At 44.3% G+C, this 20464-nt stretch overlaps 1 protein-coding gene across 3 annotated transcripts in view; it reads right to left on the minus strand.

Moving 5' to 3' along the window:
• Positions 1-628: 628 nt before the first annotated feature.
• The window catches only part of HMGXB4 (HMG-box containing 4), a 184650-nt gene continuing 164814 nt past the window's right edge, over positions 629-20464 (minus strand). For 2 of the 3 annotated variants that reach the window (XM_085601404.1, XM_085601405.1), the window contains exons 5-10: positions 17939-18020; positions 17221-17285; positions 12711-12816; positions 8391-8560; positions 4315-4437; positions 629-3855 (exon numbers count right to left, since the gene is read on the minus strand). In XM_085601404.1, the coding sequence (XP_085457530.1) occupies positions 3811-3855; positions 4315-4437; positions 8391-8560; positions 12711-12816; positions 17221-17285; positions 17939-18020 (591 nt within the window). In that variant the 3' untranslated portion in view covers positions 629-3810. The remainder of the gene's footprint in view (positions 3856-4314; positions 4438-8390; positions 8561-12710; positions 12817-17220; positions 17286-17938; positions 18021-20464) is intronic. The other variant, XM_085601406.1, reaches the window with a different exon arrangement.

Genomic DNA, 20464 nt, shown 5'->3' on the forward strand with positions numbered 1-20464 from the left:
GATGATCATGACACAATACTATTGGGCCACTAAACTATAATCATCACCAATATGAGGAATTCTTCACAGGAAGTGCTACACCAGTGTGCATTTGTTGCTTAGATTTGACACAGAGATACTGAGTCTAACCCCTCTCTGGTTGGATGGCTTAGAACTGACACAGAGGCACACACTTTGTCTATAGCTTGATGACATGAATTTGATATGGTCTGTCACCTCCACGACCAGATGACCTATAATTGACACAGAGCTTGTTGTTTCTGTGGTAGGATAACTGAAATATGACAGAGATCCAGAGTCTGGCATCTCTGTGGTAGGATGGCTTAGAATTGATAGAGTGACAGACTGTCACCTCCATGACTGAAATAGCTTGGAACTGGTGCACAGTCGGTCACCTCTATGGCTGGATGGCTCACAATTGACAAAGAGATACAAAGTCTGTCACCTGTATGGCTGAGATTCAGAGCATGTCATCTCTGTGGCTGGATGGCACAAAGGATGGATTCATGCATACATACCATTGCATTTACTTTTAGGATTGGATGAGTTCTAGATATTGCATGGTAACAAATAGTCACGTTTTGGGCTGGAAAATGTCAGAAGCGAAAATCAGACACCAGGGCACAAATTAGAAAAGTGTACCTTTTATTAAATAAAAGTAAAAAAAAGCTTTTTTTCCTTTACACATTTATTATGCGATGCATCGGTGTCCAACACAAGCACTTTTGTGGGAAGGTTCTCGTTTTTAGCGAACTATTTCATAATTCTTCTTCTTCCCCTTTTTGCCTAAAAATGTCTGTATCTGATGCAGTTCGATGAGATGTTTCCAAAACCTTCGACTTGTGCCTCAGAAAGTTCCACTTTGTTGTGAGGTGCTGCTGGATAGCTTGCAGATCAGTAGATCCTGCCGCTGGCACACCATCAGTGAAAGAAAACATGCAGGGTACCACTCCAACATCCTGAGGGATGTCATGGAAGATGAGATCAACCCAGAGTAACAGTCATGGAAGTGACGATCAACTTACTCAAGCAGAGATTTGGTCAAAAATAGGTAATCAACCCATCATTCAGTGCACCTTCCCATTTGTTATGTACACTGGAGAGTAGTAGGACATTTTGAACTGATATCATTGCAAAAGTCCAACCTTGTGCATATCATTTTGACTTACCAGGGACAACAGTGAGGGATCTTTCCATCTCTCCCTGTACTAGCATGCTTGTCCTATGCTGACTTTATTGCTACAAAGACCAAGGAAAGGAGGAATTTCCTCCCAATGCTGAGAGGCACATGATTCCTGGCTCCTAAAACCTAAAACAACCCCTACCCCTACCCCTAAACCCTAACCTCATCCCTAATGCTGAACCTTCCTAACCATGCAAGTAAACGCTAGCCCAAACCCAATTCTGAATCTAACCTCCAATCAAAATCCAAGACAGAACTCAATCTTCAAACAGTAAACCTAATCCTAAAATTCAAGATTCAAACTTTAAACACTAAACCCAACCATAAATCTTGACCCTAACCCCAAAATTAACCTTAACCCTCTACCCCAATCCAATTCTACAACCCTTAAACCATACACAATACCCCTTAAAGCAGTAGACCCCTTCTTTCGCTGGAATTGTAAGAGACATCAATGCATAGGACAAACATACCCTTAAAGGGGCCAGTCGGTGCAGAGAAAAAAGCCTGTTATTTTTACCCTGACCTGTATTGAGAACAATCACAGGCAATAGGCATTCCAGAATGTTTCCTTGTTTGATGATAATTTGCTTGGTTTTTTAGACCTCTTGGAACAACATTCAATGGAATGCCCCTTTAATGCAAGCAGAAAGAGTACCACAGGAGAGATAAACGGAGCAAAAGGAGCGGATTTCACCAAATATGGTTCAGTCTTACGCCAATGAACTCTGATGTAGTTGCAGCACAAGACAGGTAATACAGTTCTATTCCCACTTTATTCCTGTTTCTCCCATCTCTCAATTGTCCTTTCATATGTTGCTCTTACTTCTGGTTTCCCCGCCACTTCCGTCTTACCACGTTAATCTGTACATCTTCTACCTGGTTCTCATACCCTTTGATCTTGTTCCTGGTTCTTCCCACTTCCGATTTCGAGATATACCGAGGTAACTCTTAAACCTGGTTCTCGTCATACCCTTTTCCTTCCGTTGCCCATATTCCTAATCCTCCTCTCCGTTTTGTACTCCATTCCTCCCTAACGCTCAGACCATGTTCTCAGCCCTGCTTCCTAACGCTGCTGAGGTTACTCCTGGTTCTGTCTTTTCGTAGACTTACATCCTTCCTCTGGTCCTTTCTCTCCTCTGTTGGCTGGCTCCGCAGGTTTCCCGCTGCTCTGCGTACATCCTTCAAGTGTACAGGGATGAAACCAGCCCTGGTGTCAGACGGTAAACAGTACAGCTCTGTGAATTCTCTTTCTCTGCTTTGTGTGGCTCTGTTTTGCTTTCCACAACTCCAAGACCTGGAACAGAAGGCAGCTGATGGGGTGGTTTAAGAATGACCACTAATCAAAGTTGCGTCAAGAATGAGAGTTTCAGGATTACAAATCAGTTGTGCTTGTAGAGCGCTGAGTATGGCTCTTAATAATAAATTCATATTTATTTCCCAAAGGCATACACACACACACACACACACACACACACACACACAAACAGATTTGCAAAGATTCATGCTTGAGGAGTCCAGGGATGATATCAGTGACAGCGAAGTCTAAATGTCTTCGTCTAAAGAGAGAGAGGAAGCAATCTGCATTTACTAGAAGAAATGGATGCTAGCCCATGTCATCACTTCAGGAACATGGGCATCTGAAAGCAACATCACTTCAATAAAGTTACATCAGCCTGCATGATCAATCCAGGAACAGGACTTCAAATGGTGGAAACCAACCTAAACCTGATATCATTTCAGGAACCTGACATTCAACTTTAATATCCCTCCAGGAAGAGGATATCAGACTACGACATCACTCAAGAAACAAACATCCGACTGCAACATCACTCCAGGAACCCAAGCCTCCAACTGTGACATTACTCCTGGAGTAGGACCTCTTAATGTGACTTCACTCCACAATTCTGCCACCCAACTGTGACATCATTCCAGGATTTTGAACTGAAGACTGTCACATCAGTCCGGGAACTAGAATTCAACCGGCGTGTTCACTTCTGGAATCTGATGTCAGCCTACAACATCACTCCAGTAACTGACTGTCCTCCGTCTGTGACATTACGCAGGGAACCCGATATCACTTCAGAGACCTGACATTGTACTGTTATATTGATGCAGGACCCACAGCTCAGGATGGGACTTCACTCCAGGACCCAGCCCTCAGATGTGACATCACTCTAGGAACCTTACGTCAGACTCATTTCTTTGGAGGTGGTCAACTCTGAAAAGTCAATCGTGTTGATACAGAATCAATCACAAGTCAGCGATATCTGCCCCCGAGAGAAAGACAGATTTGACATAAAAAATTGTCTACACCGGTCTTTAGTGGGCAGTTGGATTTACTTTGTGAAGCAACGTTCCAGCCGCTAAGGGCACTGCGCTTGTCACCCATCTGCCACAGAACCTTGAGTCTTCATAAAAAAGTTAAATAAAAACAGTTATTCCGAATATTTTAAAAATTTAAGGACGACGACCCACTGTAGAAATATTCTGGTCCAAAAATGTTGGCTGTCCGTATATAAAATGGAAAATGATGTGTACTTCAGGAGAACGTGCAACTGCAAGATCCCACAGGGTGATGCCGAAAAGTCGGAGTGCCGGTGCTTTCTTGTGAGAGGCATTTGTCGTCAGAGTCCTGGCATGATGTAGGCAATATTGTCCAGCGTGTTCGACTGTGAGACAGAAGAGAATAGAGTGAGAACACATGTATTATTTGAATAAAGATATACATTAAAGTTTGCTTAACTCAGTTCTGGTATAGGGGCACCCATTAAAGTACAGTGGCAAAGTTGTGAGCTGGTTTAAAAATAAAAAACAAAGGGGCAACGACTGAGAAGTATGTGAGGGCAGATATCCTGTAGGTCAGAATTAAAACGCATGGAGTGGTCAAAGTGAGGAAACGGCATTGGGTGCTATAGGTCTCCAGCAAAGTGCATCAAATTTATCTGGGTCTCTGTACTGAAATAATGGGGTGCTACAGATGAGGACTGTGGTGCACCGACTGAGCAGAATGTGTGTGTTTGTGTGTGTGATGTGTAATGGCAGAAAGGTGTATGAGCCTCAGTGCTCGAATACCTATGAGGTCTTGCAGATCAGGAAGAAGGTTCCCTCGGGCCTCAGATAAAACTTACCAGCGCCTCCTTGGGACAACTGTTGAGCTGGGGCACTTGAGCAGTGAGGCAGACCAAGGGGCCTAGTGCACAGAGAATGGAGTCCAGCAGCACTGATAGACTTCCTGAGACCGCAACCATGCCCTGAGAGAGACACGCATGACATAAACAGAAAGCCATCTACACGCAGAACAATTAATGGGCTGCTGTGAATTACAACCCTACATTGCCATTTGGGGGTATTGGGGACATCAAAGCATACATGCCTGTGGGATGAGTGGCACATTTATATACCCAGAAGCACCAGGAATATACTACAGGCTCGAAAATAGCAAGAAACAACATACATTTTTTTATCTTACATTGTTTGATCAGCACCTATGTTGTTCAGCTCTGGAAGTGACGAGAAGTGACGAGTGGAGCCACATATAAGCACCTCCCATGCATGCTAATATCAGCTGCTTTCTATCCTATCTGCGCCCTCAGATGCAGAGCCCATCGAAAGGTTGACATGAACAGTGTGCAGATTTCCAGATTGGGACATTTTTAGATGGAAAAACTGTCCAGTTCACAGAATGGGGAGGTGGAAGGGTAGGTGAGGAATTTGCAGTTAGATAAAGTATCCACCAAAAAAAGAGTGTTAGAGAAAGTACCTAACTTGTGCTTCTGATGGACACTTCTAACCATAGATTCCTCACCTTGTTAATAGATACCATAGCAGAGATCGTGGGTTTGTGAACTGTCTCAGACAAATCCTGCCGGACAGCGTGGGAAAAATGCCCCTCTCGATGAACCGAACTGTCAGGTTCATATTGCTTTGTGAGCAAGTGTGACGTCGCCCGCGTACCACCCTGACAAATGACAAGGACAGGCAAATAGCGTGCCAATACAGTGCTAGCAGCTTTGGCCCAGGTGGAATGAGCACACAAGGCTTCTGAAGACTGCTTCTTCACCAGTGCATAGCAGATTTTTAAGCAGAGAACAATCCATTGAGGGTTTGTCCATTTTTGTATTGCCTTGACATTCTTTGCTCTGGAAAACCCTACAAAGAGCAGATTATCCACCGATGTTCTTTGGTGGGTTCAATTTAAATGCTTAAGTTTCCTTTTAGGGTTCAAACAATGGATAATCTCCTCCTACCTTAGAAGGATAAAGTGGAGCAAACAATTCTGGAAGGGTGATAGCCTGCTCGACATGAAATGTAAAGACCACTTTCGGTAGAAAAGAAGATGTTGACTGACATCGGTCCGGCTCCGAGTCCATCTCAGGGGTGAGGATGGGGACGGGGTCCGCCTGGGGCGTCGTCGCCGGGGACGGTCGAGTAAGGTCGATCGGCGTCGATCTGGATCCAGGTCTTTTATCCGCAGGGGCCCTCTGGCACCGGGGCCGGTGATGCCGTTATCGAAGGTCCAGGACCCCCAACTGGCTCTGCGGGGCCCGAAGGCGCGCTGGCGGAGTCAGGCAGTTTAAAGATACTATGGAGGGCTTCGTAAAAAGCACAAAGTTGGGCAGGGGACGCCCTGGCTCCTGGAAACAGAGGGAGGCGCAGAGTCGTCCCAGAAGGAGGAACAAAAGACGGAGCCTTAGAACGACGATGCTCCGAATCCCACATCGCATCAGCCGCCTGACGGGGAGAAGGCGAAGGTTGCTGGTGCTTTTTCGCCTCCTTCTTGGATGAGGTGTGATGGCTCCGCCAGCAGTCTTGAGACCTTCCCCTCGAGCAAGACTGGGAGCGACGCGGAGCCGACTGCCGGGCCTCCAAAAGCTTTCAGGACCGCTCCCACAAACACTTAGGATTCATGGCCCAGCAGTCGGAGCACTACTTTGGGTCGTGGTCGGGCTCCAGACACCAAAGGCACACAGGTGGGGGACCATCACAGACATCAGTTTGTGACGGGCCTCGAAGCTGGTCTGACGATGGGACATCTCTTGCGCACCAGAAATCGAAGACTCAAAAAGGAGTCGACAAAAAGTCGAAAAAAGCTTAGTCAAAAAGTGACTAAAGGGGTAGCTCTCTCCGGATCTGCGCTAGGCTGGCGCAGAAAAAGAAAGAACCGATGTCAGTGTGGGGGGGCAGTGTCTAAGTAGGGACCGCGACGTCATCCCGGCGACCACGACGCCGGACGCAGAGTCAACCAACGCCACCTACTGACGCACAGGGGTACTGCTAAGAAAAAAGTCTCCGGAGCCAGTCAGACGCCTGAGTTTAATTCTAAGTTAAGGAATCTATAACTGTCTCTTTCAGATCATGCAATTACTTACGCCTCCCAGAGACCCAACACTCTTGGACATTTCAGTCGGAATCTTTTCCATGCCAACTCAAACTCTATCCTCTTCCCCAGCACCCAATTACTTTACTGATTTATATTACTATGCTCTCACTGTGTCTACTTTAATACTCTGTGCTCCTATATTTCTGTATATGACCTCATATGATGCCTATTTACCTCTCGTCATGTACTTGTGTAAACTTATTCTCTAAACATGTAAAGCCCTCTGTTACCTTTAGGTCGAGCCAGCGCTATATAAAACTCAAAAAATAAAAATAACTAACTAATTGAGAGGCACCAACTCACTGGTGAAGAGGAATGCCAACTGGAAACTTTGATCATCTTAATTATGTCACTGAAGGAAAAAACAGCCACCACTATTTTGTTTGTAAAAGTTTCAAAAGAAGCCGAAAACGTGTTACTTACTTGTAACAGTTGTGTGGCTTGAGGCTTATGTAAATTTACATGTTGTACATTCTTCCATCATCTCGACGTTCAGTTAAGTGATGTTCTTCATAAATAATTACTTTGGGCATCAACTACAGGATAAGCCATATGGTTCATGAAGTTGACTGTAAGCCTACAATGCTCCAGCATGTTAGAGCCCTCTTTAGGTTATTCTAACTCTTATGATATGTGGTAATTCTGAACTGTGTGTTATATTATCCTAATTACTAACCTGATTTGCATCATTCCTTTTCAAAGTGAGGACAGGATTGTTCCATGTGAATCTAGAATAATCTTAAACTGCAAAACAATGTTTACAGGAAAGTAACTAGTTTCTTTGGCAGCATGAACCTGTTCTACATTCCGATGCAGCACATCAATTACAGAACCATATTTCCTCTAAGAAATAGTGTGAACAATGAGTTTGCACAAACCAATGTCTTAACGCGGTCTGCCCCGCTTTCTGCCTGGATTAAATAACTATGCAGTAAGGTTTTATGATCATAATGTGGCTGCACTGCCAATTTCGGGTATCAATGCATTGCCAATGTAGACAAATAAAGTACCCATTTCCTTTGTGGAATGTGCCCCTGGCTTGGTTTATAAAGTATTTCCTAATACCTGTACTGTCCCTACAACTGATCTAACAGTCTCAGAATTCTCTATTACATGTGAGACATGCAATATAAAAACATGTCTGTCTGACGGATTCTGTTGCATCCATGTTACACAATGTTGCCTTGCTAACATTGTGTAAAGCCCGTTCAGCCACAGAGCTTTCTTTTTGAAAGAAAGTCTGCTACTGATATTCTGATTAATGGAAAAGCAGAACTTGCTTGAAGGAATTTTTAGACGTGGCCACATCACAACCATATTTGTATGCGTATGTAAATAGATCAGTTTTATAAGGCAACCTAATTTCATTGTCCATAAGGAAGCAAGTAATAGTTCCAAAAGGCAGTTTTTAACGACAGATGTATTAGTGTAACTTCAGCTATTGATTTAAAAGAAGCTAACAGCAATTTATTTAAAACCGTTCAAATTCCATACTGGGCGGATGTCTATGTGGTGGATATATTCTTTTCACGCCTTCTAAAAAAGCATGAATATCTAGAATCTTAAAAAACGTGACTTATTAGGTTCTCCCATGAAGGTCATAACAGCTGTCAAATGTATTCTTGATGAAAATGTAACTTAATTAATATTCAGTAAACTCAGGAGATATTGTATAATACGTCTCGCATCAGGCAGACTGTGCTGGTCCACTCCATGACAAACTAACTGATAAACTGCCTCTACCCCGTCTCCAAATGTCTCGCCCACCTCCTCATACACTAAATTACCCATTTCAACCATAACCTTGCCCACCTTAAACCGTACCTCACCCACCTCGGTTTCCAGCAGCCTGTGCCCAATCAGGCTCATGGACTCCCCGAGGAGCTGTAGATGAGCAGCCACGTCAATGGGCTGCGTCTCCGGAACCTTCACAGGAGAAGAGGAGACTGCCGGTAAACTAGAGGGTGACTTCTTATGAGGTGATGTGGAAGAACCTGGAGGGAGAGAGAAAACGAAAGTGAAAGACACGTGGATAATTTGTAATGGGTGAAAGAATGTCACAAAACCTATGCTAGGCAGATGGTGCCTTTTAGATGACACAGTGTTCAACAGTCTGAGAAATGTTTATTTCCTCACGTGGCATCCTTTAAGAAAGGTATGTGGTGAAGTGTGGTCGAGGGTGTGTGTGTATCTGTTTAGTTCTTGCAAAGGCTCTACCAAGAGACGGTATCCATATCAAGCACACACAGAGTATGTCTGGAATGAAAAGCAATTCAGAGTCCCTTTATTCTTGATGATTCAAGCACACAGAACCTGTGCATTGCCCAGATAATCTGTGCTTGTGAAACAAAGCATCAACTCTCCTTCACCAGGGCTAGCAAGCTTCCATTTTACTCTCTCCATGCCTGTTAGATATGGTTGATGTATGTAGGAGCAGACCCTGTTAGACAGGAAAGACAGAATCGGTGATACGCAAGGCAATGGCAACTCAGAAATCAGATTGATCCTAATTTACAGTAAAGAGAATCACGAAATAATCCAGATTATGAATAAACATTGGAATGGCCTTATGAAAGACCCAGACATTGGATGGAACCTGGGAAATCGACCTAACATAACCTACAGAGGAGCACCATCATTGAACGATAAATTATTACATAGCCATTTTACTAGATCACGGGCCAGATCATGGCTACAGGAACATCAAAAAGGTTTCTGCAAGTGTAATAAACGTAAAGTGCGTTGCATTGGAAAAAATATGAAGGAAATTGTGGACTTTAAGGGAAGAACTTGCTTCATGAATGAAAAAATCAAGTTTGAAACAACATATGTAGTTTACATGTTGGTATGTAATTGTGGTCTAAAATATATTAGTAGCTCTATCTGCCAATTAAAGAAGAGGATCTTAGAACATATTTGAGCAATAAAAACACAACTATGCAATTACAAAACATATGAACACACATCAAGGATACAGCTGGCAACAAATGAAGTACTGGGGCATTGCATCAGTACCTGCCAATGAGAGAAGCGGGGATAGAACAATAAAACTGAGAATTCTTGAATCCAGATTGATAATTAAATTCCGTAGCAAACAACTATACAGATTGAACGAGGAGGAAGAATTACATGTGCACCTATAATCTGCAATGGGACCTTCCATAACTGTGATAGAGTTACAAGAATCTGTATTCCAAGACCATTCATATTGTAAAAGTCAGGCACTCAGCCGGAACAATAACAAAGAACTATTTGTTTAAAATTGAATTCATGGGACTCATAGCCTTTAAACCATCAACTGAGAATCCCAGCAAACTATAACACACATGGCACTCAGCCAAACAAACATCGAAGTATGGTACTAAACCACAGAGACGAAAACTTCAGTGGTTAACTAACCAGGGAATTGGAAGAGCCAAACCAGCTCGAACTGAGACCCATTAAAGCATTAATATTGACATTACTATAGTTGATAATGGTCTGAGATACTTTCTTTACTAATTAAGATAACATTACCCTATACTTGACAACCAAGGATGTGAACAAACAGTAATTTTTTTTATAGGACTACATGTCCCACAATGCCTCATTAAGGGCCAAGTGGGCAATTGCATGTAAATTGAAATTGTAGAGGGACTAAACTGACCGTCATTAAGACCGTTGAGGTTGAAACGAGTTGGTTGTTTATGGTGATGGCACTAATGGAATAAAATAGCCTGGAATACATGTCTACTGGAGTGTGAGTATCGTTTTGCTGGAAAATATATATATATATATATATATTACCTACTGGCGGTCGCCAGTAGGTAGTTATAGTTAGGACCACGTTTCCATAGGAAATCCGCAACATTCTTTTTGGAATAACTTTGGCGCCGGTCGACGAATCCTCGCGAAATTTTCAAAATAGGTGGGGCGCTACGCTCCGCTCCTACCCTGAAAGTCTCGGGGGGATTCGTCAAGCGGGGGCTGAGATAAAAGGGGGGTCCCAAAACGCGTTTTTCCCATGCATTTTTCCATAGGACCTTTAGACACAGCTACAGCCCGAACGGCTGAACAGAGTTCCTTGAAATTTGGCAGAGAGGTAGTCTACAGGTCAAGGAAGTGCCTTTTGTAGGTTTGGTGTAAATCTGTTCAGTAGATTCTGAGAAAATAGCCTTTAAATCAATATATATATCTGAGCCAGCTTACGGTGCGCTTACGGTGCGCTTACCGATTCTGATTGGCTGCTATATCTTAGTAAACATTCGAATCGGTCGAAACCAGGAAGCGGCGGCCGCCATTTTCTCTCTCGCACTCTGAGTGGGGAGCAAAAACAAAGCCAAAAAACATCTAAAGGGGCAGTATATTCAGTTCTTAACCACCCAGCATTGATATCGGTGTCCCCAAACAACCCCCAAGGCCAAAAAAACTATTTTATTTTTTTTCGAAAAATCGCCGATTACGCTTACCGTACGCGTACGGCAAAAATTATTTTAAAAAAAAAATTATCCACACTCTCTCCACCCCGTGCGCAAATGGTGCCTGAAGCACACCATTTGTGCATGGCCCATAATAAAATTTTGAAATAACTAATGAAAACATTTCACAGCGAAGCGCATAATATGTCCCCCATGTGCGCACGGTGCGCGAAGCGCATCGTGCGTACGTGGCCCATCCCGCGTAACGTGGGCACGTGGTGCGCGCAGCGCACCGCGTGACCACCGTGCGTGCACGGCACTAACTGCGTACAGTGGGCGTGCGGTGCGCGAAGCGCACCGCGTGCTCACTGTGCGCGCACGGAACGAACTGCGTTAACTGGGCACGCACGCCACGAACGGCGTAAAGTAACTTAGCATTTAAAAAAACGTACAAATTCACTGAAAAAACCATAGGTTTCACACACGTTATAGTTAGGAAATAGCATTTAAAAAACCTTGCAAATTCACTGAAAAAACCATAGGTTTCACACATGTTATAGTTAGCTGGACATTTTACTGATAAAAAACCAATGAAATTCCCCCGTTCTAGTTAGTGCAGGCAACTATAACTCACGCGACCGCAATCCTCTGCTGATGACATATGTGTCTTTATGAAAAAAAAATATTCGTAATATATGTATAGCTAAAATTTAATGGAAGAAGACATGGGCAAATAAGTGTCTAAATACAGTATTAGCATCAGCAGAGGATTGCGGTCGCGTGAGTTATAGTTGCCTGCACTAACTAGAACGGGGGAATTTCATTGGTTTTTTATCAGTAAAATGTCCAGCTAACTATAACATGTGTGAAACCTATGGTTTTTTCAGTGAATTTGCAAGGTTTTTTAAATGCTATTTCCTAACTATAACGTGTGTGAAACCTATGGTTTTTTCAGTGAATATATATATATATAAGACAAGCTATGCATCCAATCTAGAAACTATTGCTGTGGCCCACTTCCGCTACTGCTTAAACCCAACCTAGAAAGAGGGTTGGGTTAATATAAACCAGAAGGGGTTTGGCCCCAATGTCTAACAGAAAGAACAGAAAGACCCCTGCTTGGTAGCAATTTGAGCCATCATTCAAACAGGATTGTCTCAAAAGACAAAAACAGTTAAGCAATCAAAGCGTGTACTAAACATCATTTTTTAAGAAGACTTTTTTTCAATAATATTTTCTTAGATAGCATTTTTGCAATGAAAACCTTAGCTGGCAGACGCAGAAGATAAAAACATTCAGGCATTTACACGTTTTTTAAAAAATACACGTTTTTACCTGATGTGACTGTCACCAACTGTGACAATGAAGGGTCATTGGCAAACATCACCCAACCTTCAGCATGACTCGCCTGACCCAGAGCACGACTCGCCTGACCCAGAGCACGACTCGCCTGACCCAGAGCACGACTCGCCTGACCCACGACTCACCTGACCCACGACTCACCTGACCCACGACTCACCTGACCCTGAGCACGACTCACCTGACCCAGAGCACGACTCACCTGACCCAGAGCATCCCTCCTCAGCCCTTGCCATGCCTCACCCGGCACGGTGAATGCATTACCCTGTGCATCAAACCTCAGCGGGCACTGAATGTTCCTCACCCGGCTTTGTGGATACCTCACCCAGCAATGTGCATGCCTCACTTCTCGCTGTGTAAGCGGCAGCAAGCCCTGCGAGCTCCTTACCTCTGCCCTTTGGTGTGCCATCAGAGGAGCTGAATTTGCGCTTTACAGTTGTGGCCTCTGCCTTGTTCTGTTTGTGCTGGAGGTACTGAGCCCTCTGCTTCCAGACCTGTGGAAGTGAGAGAGCGAGAAAGATGAGAACTGGGAGCTCTGAGAGGGCAACTGGTGGAGGACAGAAGGTTAAGGCCAAAGAAACAAAACATGAGCTCTTTCACAGAGGAGTGGTAGAGGACTCGGGGAAGTACTTTGGCAGAACTACATTTCTCCGTATTAATTCCCGAAGGAATATTTTTGCTACTTTTCTGTCCCCTGGTAAGCTGCTTCAAAAGCATAAGTTATTCTCCCATTTCTTAATGAGGGACACTAAAAGAAATGCACTAATTGAATATATATTTCAGAAAACGACCAACACCTCAGAAAGGACACGTTTGGAAAGCCAGGAAACTCGTAATGTTCAGTTGTAGTTTAAGTCAGCTAACGTTTGAATTGTGTTGGAAATCGCTCAGGTTGTGCACGAATATCCCAACTGTTTAAATTGCAAATCACTGCCATTTGGAAAGCGAACTCTTCCTTCAAATAGCGACTGGTGAAAGTTTACCACATAACTGTACTATCAGGTTAGCCACTGCCCAGTTCTGAGCTTTTACATAACTACTAAGTGCATTCTGGAAGTTGTAGCTACAATTAAACAATTTGGAATATAGTTCTAGAACACAATGATTCACAGATTTAAAAAGTTAACCTAGATGGTGTCCAGGATGGCATGCCGCCATCTGGCAATCATGACAAAGGTTTATTACGCTCTTTTGCAATTGCTGCATATTTTCCCTAGTGTAATCCTTCAATTTTTGCAGAGGTTTTCGAGTTGTAAATTTCGACTAAATATTATTTTTGCCTTTGTTGCAATTAGTCTGTGGTGGTGATTTTAGTAACCTCCAGAGAGAAGGTGCTGATATATCGCCTGGTTTAAACTCTTGGTGACCACAAAAATTATAAAGGGCTTTTTAAGTCTGGCAAGAAGTACATAGCTGTGAGCATGAGAGAGAGAGACTGTGCATCTCTTTCTGGGATTTATGAGCAGAGATACCAGGCTTTATGGACAAACTCTGGTGTAAAGCTTGGTGCTGGAAAACCATAGGAACAGGGGTAAAACTGAGATGGATAAGAGATACATAGTCGAAGAAGTGGATAGGATAGCGATAAGAATTGAGAAAAGTGGAAAGGAGAGATGTGAGAATTGGGAGACGCAGACAGGAGAACGATGAGAACTGAGAAAAGTGTGAATATATAAGAAGGGTCAAAAGAAGGTGAGATAAGCAAACTGGATAGGAGTAAATAGACCCCGTTAAACGACAATGCATCAACCTGAGAAAGTAAGACCCTGATTCCTGTGCATACCACACAGTATCACAGAATAGACAATGTGCCGATTTAAATAGAAAAAAAGGGGCATCAAGTGTAGGAGAGTAGGATCTGCTTCTTATGGTTACCCCCACTTTTTGCTGATGTTTCACTGTTTTTCGACTTTAGTCTGGCTGGGACCCTGCTATTCAGGGCCCCAGCCTAGCTGCTTCCTCTCTAAATTGATTGCATGTACTTTAGGTACACTCCAGATTGGATTCTGGGGTACCCTTATAAGTCCCTAGTATATGGTATACTATGTACCCAGGGCATAGGTACCCCAGAGGCCTACCAGGGGCTGCAGCATGTATTATACCACCCCTGGGAAGCCATTCAAAATGACAAAACAGGTCTGCAACAGCAGCCTGTGTAAGGTGGTGTATGCACCCCTCACTCAGATATAGGTTCCTTATATCTATCCATATCACTGCACATATAAACCTATCAGTCACCCCTATGGCAGGCCTTATCAATCCTGAAGGCAGGGTGCTGGGTTTTATGTGAGAGGGTGCCAATGCATGAGCAGAGCCCCTCAGCAGCCTTCGGAACCTTAATTCTGGGGTTGTTTGTGATGTAGCCATACCATATACTCTTAAGCGCATTATAACCTCACGGTAAATGCTAACTTTGGAATGGCTGCATGGAAACATGTCATGTTTGGTGTCAAACACCTTGGAATCACACCTCCTGCCAGTAACTGGCGGAGGAGGTATGATTCCACCCTACTAAAGGGAGAAACATGACTTCACCGGTACACCCGGTACCAGCTTCAGAGACCCTGGCATCACAAAATGGATGCTGCCAGCCACAGACATGAGTCTGCCCTCCTGCTGCTGGACGAAACTCCGGCAGGGGAGGCCTGGACAATAGGTTTCCTGTCACAGGGAGGTGTAACCACCTCCCAGACAGGCTTTAGTGTATTGGGGCTGGGTGGGTGCACTCCAAGAGTGCTTTGATGTCTGCACTGGGGGCACATTTGGTGTCCCTGTGCATAGTCCAGCTCAAACCGGTTACAGGGGCACTCAGTCCCTGTTCTGGCGCGAAACTGGACAAAGGACATGGGTGTAGCCACCCCTCTGTCCTGACCCTTCCATAGGTGGGAACCCAGAGTTTGTCCCACCCCTTCCTTGGGTATAAAGTAGGAACCCCTGACTACAGGACTTTAGATTTACCTGGACGAAACTCTGCAACAGAATCCCAGAACTTCTACTATCTACACGACATAGGATGACCGAAGAATCTCCCTTGGAGTGAAGGAGTTACTCCCTTGCAAGGTAGGCACCAAAGACGCATCTGTACGGTTTGCATCTACGCAGCTTATGAAGGATTCCAAAGACTTTGCAACACAGGAGGTGGGTTTCCAAGCTTCCCCGAGGCCGATCCGCGCTCTCAGCAACTCTGAGATCCAAAGCCCTCATGGGGACCGTGCAACCCGAACCCCTAGACACCATGCACATTTGCAGCAGCATATGCTTCTTGGTGATCCCTGAGGCTGTGCTTTGGGCTACTTGTGGTCCAGACCCCGAGCAGTGATTCCACCGAAGATTGCTGGCCTACACTCCTCGAGTGACCCGTGGGCTGGTATCTAGTGATTCCTCTCGAGGTCCCTTCGCGATCCCTTGTCCGTCGACTTGTGGGTCCCTGAGAAGGGTACTTTGACTTTCAACAGGCTTACCGGGTTGCTCCAGACGTGCCCTGACTCTCCTTCGCTTGGTGAGTCCACAGGACCTTGCTGGTCCACACCAAAGCCGTTTTACTCTCATCGTGTGGGTTGCGGTTGCCAAGGCTTGTTGGTCTCCAATCCGGACACCGACCTCCAAGCACTTGACATCCTTCGTGGGACAGCTCGCCTGCAGACTCTGGTCGTCATCGACGCTTCCTGGTCTCCGTGGCAGTGGAGTCAAACTTCACCTCATCTCGCCTGAAACACCCGACATCGGTGGGCATTCGTCTATCGTGCTCCTGGTCACTGGCAAGTGACCCAGACTCTGTCCCCTCTGCTTTCAGGTTCTTCACATCTTCGATCCAGGCTTGGATCACACCGGACACTTCTCCTTTCCATGGCAGCAGCACTTTGCAGCAACTCTCCATTGACGACATCGAAGATTCCTGACACCATTTGACACTTATGCACCCGGCTTACCTGGGTTAGGTAACACGAGTACTCTGGTGCTCACGTGGGTGCTGGCCTTAGAACCTTCTATGTCTAAAAGGGTTTGTTCCAAGTCCTCTCCTAAGTGTCCCTAAACTCTAAAATTCCGACCGTGACTTTCCCATAGGATTGTACGGAGCTCGCGGCTGTGTTTTCACACTGGACGCGTCCCCCGTGGGTCCCCTGTGTCACTACCTTGGGTGGTTCCTTGGGGTCCCAGCGATTCTACGTGCTCTAGGCACTGTGTCTAGTCAAGTCGTGGTTTATATACCACTTTCTTAATATATGGTTTGGTCTCCCCTTGGGGTCCATTATATATTGTGCTATTTTCTGTCGTTTTAGAGCTGTATTATTGTGTGCCTTGCTCTCTAATCTCATAAAGAGGTTAGTAGACTGTTTAGTTAATGCATATATTTTATATATATACCTTGTGTGGATCTCCTTTCATTTAGATATTCAAGAGGTTATAATCTGGTAAACCAAGTTGCTTTACACTCCTTCAAGACTTAGCCTGAAGGCTGCTCTCCATAGCTACTACTAGGAAAGCTTTCAATAAATGTTGTCTTTAACCTAATCATCAATAAGGGTTGTTTGGACTGGTGCAAGGTGCCCGCTATAACTAGTGGACAGCATATACCAGGCCAACTTCTCACATCAAGCACAGTGACAGGCAACAACCAGAGCAGGTTGGGGGACTCTATGTCTAATGCCACTGCACACACATTTTCACAGTCAATGCAGGGCTACTCCCAGTTTCAGAAGGTGACCATACAAATTACACAAGTGTGCATTCTCACAGACCATGAATGTTTGAAACAGTGGTACTCTAGTCCTCACACAGTCATGTTACATCTAATAAGAGGCATTCGGACCAGCTGTCATTCAGTCTCCAATACCGAAGTGTGATTCTTCTCAAACAATTTAGAGGATCTCAAAAGACATTGCATGATTGATCCTCACCAGTTTGTCCTTCTCTGCCATCTGTTTCCAAACCTCAGCCAGCTTCTTACTCAGCTCGCCGAAATCTGTACGGAAAAAAAACACACGGGACAAAAATGCCTTAAGCAATGATATGTATCTCCGCTTTTGACCCAAGCATCTACAAATACATGGATTTGCACAAGTAGTCTTCAGTCCATGTTTCGCAAGTGTGCCATTGTGCCACGCTAGGACAGGGCAGGGGCCCCATGCATGATTGACACTGGCACATAACACACTCACCTTCCACAGGTTGACTGGCAATAGCACAGGACTCTCATATACGCCAAAAAGAACTGAAATACAGACAATTTACAGTACACAGCATTCACATACCACAGATTCATTTTCGCTACACTCACACAACCAAGCCTGACTAGCACTAGTAAACAGCATTCAGTCCAGACTGATTGGCAATTATGCATGTCACTCACATGTCTCAGGTTAATTTGCAATATGTTCATCTGCTCCAGGATGACAGGTGATAGCTCACTGAGCTCACCCAGCTCAGTCTCTGACAGCCAACAGCACAAGGCACACTCACCCACCACATATTGATTGGCAATGGCAAATTGCACTACCACATACCCCAGGTTGATGGCAACTGCGATACTGCTGGCCTATCCTAGGTTGATTGATTACAGTGCACCACTCACTCAGCTACCCCAGGCTGACGGGAAGCAGCACATGGCACACTCACCTAGCCCAGGTTGGTCAGCGTTGATGTTTACCCGGAACTCTTTGCAGAAGACCTGATAGGCAGTCATGTTCTTCTTCTTAGGCTAGAAAAACAGACAGACACAAGGCATCCAAATCAATAAAATGTGACGAAAGCCGCCAATGAAAAAACCATAGCTTGTGAGAAATGAACCAGGGAGCTACACACCCAGCAGGTACACTGCTCCCCTCAGAATCCTCCCGTTGCTGTGGGGAATTCTCATTGGAACAGACTCATTTCAAAAGGTATGTACAGTGTTTAGCTGAATTAACCTTTTCAAACTTCTTGTTCTACTTTCTTTATTTGGTATTAATTTCACTCTTATAGACTCCAAGAAAAAGTCTAATTTGTTCTAAAGCAATGTTCTAAAATAAAATTAGGTCACTTTTTCACTCTAAGATATTTTCCTTGAAAAGAAATTCCCCGTTTGATAAAAAAAATTCTTGACACCCGACAATCAGGATTTCTTTTTATATGAAAAACATTACATTCTACTTGTAGACGGGAACCTCCCGTACACTAATTCCTGAGAATCCAAGATCTTCTGCTAATGCTGCCTAAGCAAAGTAACAGACACCAACAAGCATTGGCATAGTCAATAGGTCTTGCCTTTGGGACCTTATAAGTGTTTAGTTATCCAGCACAATATCCTTGGCGCAACAACATTAACTGTTGCATGGCTAAACACTTATAAGGTTCCAAAGGCGAGACCTATTGGCTATGCCAATGCTTGTTTTGGGTGGGCACATGGAAATTAAGTGATTTGCCCGGAATTACAGGATGTTGACTCGACACCCAGACTTTAACCTGGCTCCCCACTTCCAAAGTCGGCAGCTCTGGCTGCTATGCCACACCCTCTCCCATGTTTTGATTGAATTTTTGATTGACAAGCAGGGCTAGACAGAAACACCAGCAAACAAGCTTTGGCAAAACCAATAGTTCCGGCCTTGATGGCTGTGTGATTTTTTTTTTTTTTTTTTTACAGATTTACGGAAGAAGACTTTTTGACCAAAGCCCCTCTAAGTGGATAGATTATGAGGGAAATGTTTAGAAAAAACAAATGTCTTAAAGGCCAGACCTAAAAAAAAAAAAATAGTAGTCTGGTGATACGGCTAAATCTGCCTCAAAGGCAAGAACTCAAAACAACCATCATAACTAGGTTCTGTTTGAGAAATCCCTATTGGCGGGTACCTGGTGTGTAATTCTTTTACAAGTCAGCATCCAGCACTCGAAGGGGGCAAGCATGCTTATGAAGATTAGTCCCCTCGGAAGCCACCACTTATTTTCAAGTTTATTTTCATGTAGATAATATAGCCCTCAGTGAATACTGATATTAAAATCGAGTTAAAAGTGAATGAATATGGTAGCTTAACATCTGTGGGAGTTATGACGAATGTAATGATAGATGGGTGATTGGACTGATTGATGGACAGGTGGATGCAAGGACGGGTGTAGGGAAAGAGGAAGGTAGTCAGGAATGAACGACCAAAAGACATGGATGAATGTATGGGTGAAGGAATGACTGCATGGATGGACGGACGGATGAATAACGGATGGATGGATGATGCGTGGGTGGATGGTTGCAGGGATAAATGGTGGAAGTTGGTAAGAGGTAAACAGTGAGGAAAAGAAGTGGGGAGGCATAGATAGATGGATGGATGGACGGACGAATGACAGATGGATGAATGGATTGATGATGCGTGGGTGGATGGTTGCAGAGATAAATGGTGGCAGTTGGTAAAAGGTAAACAGTGGGGAGGCATAGATAGACAGATAGATAGATGGATGGACCGACGGACGAATGACGGATGGATGGATGATGTGTGGGTGGATGGTTGCAGGGATAAATGGTGGCAGTTGGTAAGAGGTAAACAGTGAGGAAAAGAAGTGGGGAGGCAAGGATAGATAGATGGATGGATGGATGGACGGCCAGACAGACAGACACTCGTCAAAGCGGAGGCTAAAATAACATTGTATAAAACTTGTCCTTAAAGACAGAAGAACGAAATAACTTTTAATAATTAAACAAATTTCTTTCCCTCTCCCTGTTTTTGTTTTTATGTGTTGTCATTGCAGCGGGCCACAGAGGGGATAGTATGTAACGGTTAGTGATGATAACGTATACAGCGATACTGATGTTTTCGGCCAGGTTTTTGTTAACACATGCATGATGCATTCTAACTCAGTTCCATGTCTAGTTATAGGGAGCAGCAACAAGGCTCAACTACTTGTTCCCAATTTAAACCACAGGCAAACAACACCACGTACGTCAGATTACGACAGCAGCATTCATTAGGACATCAACTCAAGCTGAAGCATTGCGGTCTAAAACAGATGCGGAGCCTCTTATTAGAAGACGAAATCTGGAGTTTAATAAGCATTTTCTCCTCGGCCACCCTGGAAAAGGCAGCTGTTCATCACCCAAATCCACCAAAAACAAGCATTGGCCGCGCGCCCGTGAAAGTGACACGGCCGTGCGGCCCGCGAAAGTGAAAGTGATCACGATCA

The sequence above is a fragment of the Triturus cristatus genome, chromosome 4_2 (assembly GCF_964204655.1).
Source record: "Triturus cristatus chromosome 4_2, aTriCri1.1, whole genome shotgun sequence".
In the NCBI taxonomy this organism is placed as follows: domain Eukaryota; kingdom Metazoa; phylum Chordata; class Amphibia; order Caudata; family Salamandridae; genus Triturus; species Triturus cristatus.